Here is a 3,015-nt window from a genome sequence, read left to right on the forward strand (position 1 = left end):
AAAAAAAAAAAAAAAAAAAAAAAAAAACTATGCTGCCAAGGCTTTCCAAGTCCAGGCAAGTATTTATAGACCTGATTCAAGAACTTTTGCCTCTTATCCTTTGGATAGGGCCCAAATATAAGAAATGTGTTTTGTCTGGGCTGAAAATAAAGCCGTATTCCGCTCTTTACTGTAATTGCATTTGTAAAGTTTTGTTTAGCTTGTGTTTGACTTGCTAAAGTATAGGTATTTGGTGAGGAAGATGAGGTCCCTTCCAGCCTTACAATCTATGAATCTATGCTGAAGTTGGCACAATTTTTATATTTCTAGCAGTAGTGAAACTTTTGACTATGTAGGAGTCTTTTACCAGGTACTTAATTGCCAAGCTAAGAGATATAGTAGTAGTGACATTTCACTATATACTGGTGTTTACAAATATACTTATTTTAATTCTCTTACAGCTGTTGTTGGCCTGCTGTACCCCTGCATTGACAGTCATCTTGGAGAACCCCACAAATTCAAGAGAGAATGGGCCAGCGTAATGCGATGTATAGCAGTTTTTGTTGGCATTAACCATGCAAGTGCTGTATCCTTGGACTGGTTTTAAATTTTTAGTTGTTTGTTAAAATGAAACTCAATGGTTTGCCTAAACGCTTTCTCACATTTGTGCTTGGGAGACTTGCATAGATAAGACTAATGTTAATGGAAGAGATATGACCCTACTCTTTTAAAATCTGGTGGGGGAAGAGGGGGGTTGTTGTTATACTTTCTTCTAAAGTAAAAAAAACACCAAAAAAAACCACTGGCCGATTTGGTTTAGTAGTTTAAATATAACAACACTGTGACCTTAATTTGGCTTCTTTTTGCAGTTATGCTGCATAACTAGTTTTAAGACATTGAGTAAGACATGTCCCTCAATAACAGTAACTAAAAGAAAATTTTACATTGAGGAGGGAGGAATCTGGGTTATTTAAGACAGAAATGTTAGGAAGTGCCTTGCCATTGAATTAAGAAGACTTAAACTTTGGGCCTTTAACCTGATCTTTGGGGTTTAAGCATTTACCTGTTTAAGCCAGTGGGAGCTGTGCATGTTGAGTACCTTTCATGCATGTTGTGCATGAAAGTCTGCTCCAACCAAGGCTTCTTGTTCTGGTGCCCAAAAAAACAATAATTTTTGAAAGCTTTCATTCCTTCTTTGATGAAGTTTGATCTGAAACTGTGGCTGAAAAATATTAAAAGGTTATCCTTAACTTGTTTTAAATCAGAAATTGGATTTTGCAAACAATGTCCAGCTGTCACTGACTCTAGCAGCTCTGTCACTGGGCCTCTGGTGGACATTTGATCGTTCAAGAAGTGGTCTTGGTCTCGGAATTACGATAGCTTTTGTAGCCACTCTGATCACTCAATTTCTTGTATACAATGGTGTTTATCAGTAAGTATAGAAATTTAAAATTAGCACTTAAATTCTCTTCTCTCCCAAAAAAACGAAGCTTCCACTCTTGTAAAAATATGGAAACTGCCAATAACTAGGAACCTATCCAAATCATGATTTCACATCACAAAATTGGGTGATATCTGGGGGGGAGGGAGGAGGGGATTTAAACTTGCCACTGATTGGCTGAGAGGGCTGCCTGTCATGGGGCCCCACCTTCTCCACCAATCAGCAGTGAGGCCACATGATGGACAGCCCTCAGCCAATTGGCAGAGTGGGGTGGGGCTATATGATGGCCAGCCCTTTCCCCCAATCAACAGTTGGGGGGACCCCTTGACCAATGGGGGAGGGGGGGCTCCATGATGAGCCTGTGAAAATGGCTATCCCCTACCTTGAGCTGGGTAGACCCCTGCCAATAACCTTAAAGGTGAAAATGTCAAAATTTCAGAGCACGTGTGCGCATGCTTACATTTTAGTATTTCTAAAACACTGAGTCCACCTAATTGTCTTGTATCAAAACATTGTAGCAGGCGGTCATCAAGAGATCAAGGTCTGTACTGTTAGATCTTGGAGGACATTATGGGGTGGGAGGGTAGGAAGGGGGAGTTGAGACCTTTGATGGGTCTCCTCAAAGGACCAAACTTCTGCCCTCCTTGCAGAGCTAGTCTTGCCACTGACTAGTTCCAGATGTAGGGAACTGCTTGCTGAGAAATGAGTTTAATCCAGCATGAGGCTTTGTTTAAGAAGAATGAGGATTACTTATTCCCTGTCCTATGTTACCATCATTCCTGGTGGTGAATACATATGGCAGCATAATAGTTGGTGTAGGATGGTAGAAGCTTTTTCTAATTGACTGTTTTTTCTTCCCTAGGTATACATCCCCAGACTTCCTTTACATCCGTTCTTGGCTACCCTGTATATTTTTCTCAGGAGGTGTGACTGTAGGAAACATAGGACGGCAACTTGCTATGGTAATTGTGATTTGTACTTTTAGGGTTTGGGTGCATATTTGTTAATGGAAACCATCTGTGATGATCTGGCCCATAAATTGACTAACATACCTTTTTATAGAACCTCTTCCCAAGGCCTGAACTGTCTACATACATGCTGGCAGTGTGGAAACTCTGTTCTAGGCATTAGGTTGCTGCTGCTTCTAATTAAGAGATTTTATTCATTGAGGCTTTGTGTGGTTTTTTTGTTTAGCTTTTTTGGGAGGAGGGGGCATTTGGTATTTTTAATAAGGACTAGAATTGTAGCTATAATCAGATTCAGCATCTTAATTGGCAACAGTATTTGCAGGCCTACAGTGAAGATTCAGCCCCTTTTATTGGCCATTTGTCTCATCTAATATTTAACTTGATTAGAAGCTGGTGCTGCGGAGGCAGAAACAGATTCTCCTTTTTCAAGAACCATTTTGGTATTTGTTTGGTATTTAAATTGAAAGCTTTGAACCTCGGCTCTTCATATCTGAGATTAAATGTCTTCCACACTGTCTTCTGCATGTCATCTTAGGACAGTTGCTTCCAAATCCAAGACTATATTTCAAATTTTAAAATGCTCCCCTTCCCACCCCCCCCACCCCCCCGGAAAAATCTAAATTGGAG

The 3,015-nt window shown here is 40.2% G+C and overlaps 1 protein-coding gene across 1 annotated transcript in view; it reads left to right on the forward strand.

The window, feature by feature from the left end:
* INSIG1 (insulin induced gene 1) overlaps positions 1 to 3,015 on the forward strand; it is a 13,886-nt gene that overhangs the window by 1,807 nt on the left and 9,064 nt on the right. Inside the window, exons 2-4 of the mRNA XM_025197778.1 lie at positions 286 to 565; positions 1,245 to 1,411; positions 2,283 to 2,382. Coding sequence (XP_025053563.1) covers positions 286 to 565; positions 1,245 to 1,411; positions 2,283 to 2,382 — 547 coding nt within the window. The remainder of the gene's footprint in view (positions 1 to 285; positions 566 to 1,244; positions 1,412 to 2,282; positions 2,383 to 3,015) is intronic.

Source organism: Alligator sinensis, unplaced genomic scaffold, assembly GCF_000455745.1.
Source record: "Alligator sinensis unplaced genomic scaffold, ASM45574v1 scaffold601_1, whole genome shotgun sequence".
NCBI classification, from domain to species: domain Eukaryota; kingdom Metazoa; phylum Chordata; order Crocodylia; family Alligatoridae; genus Alligator; species Alligator sinensis.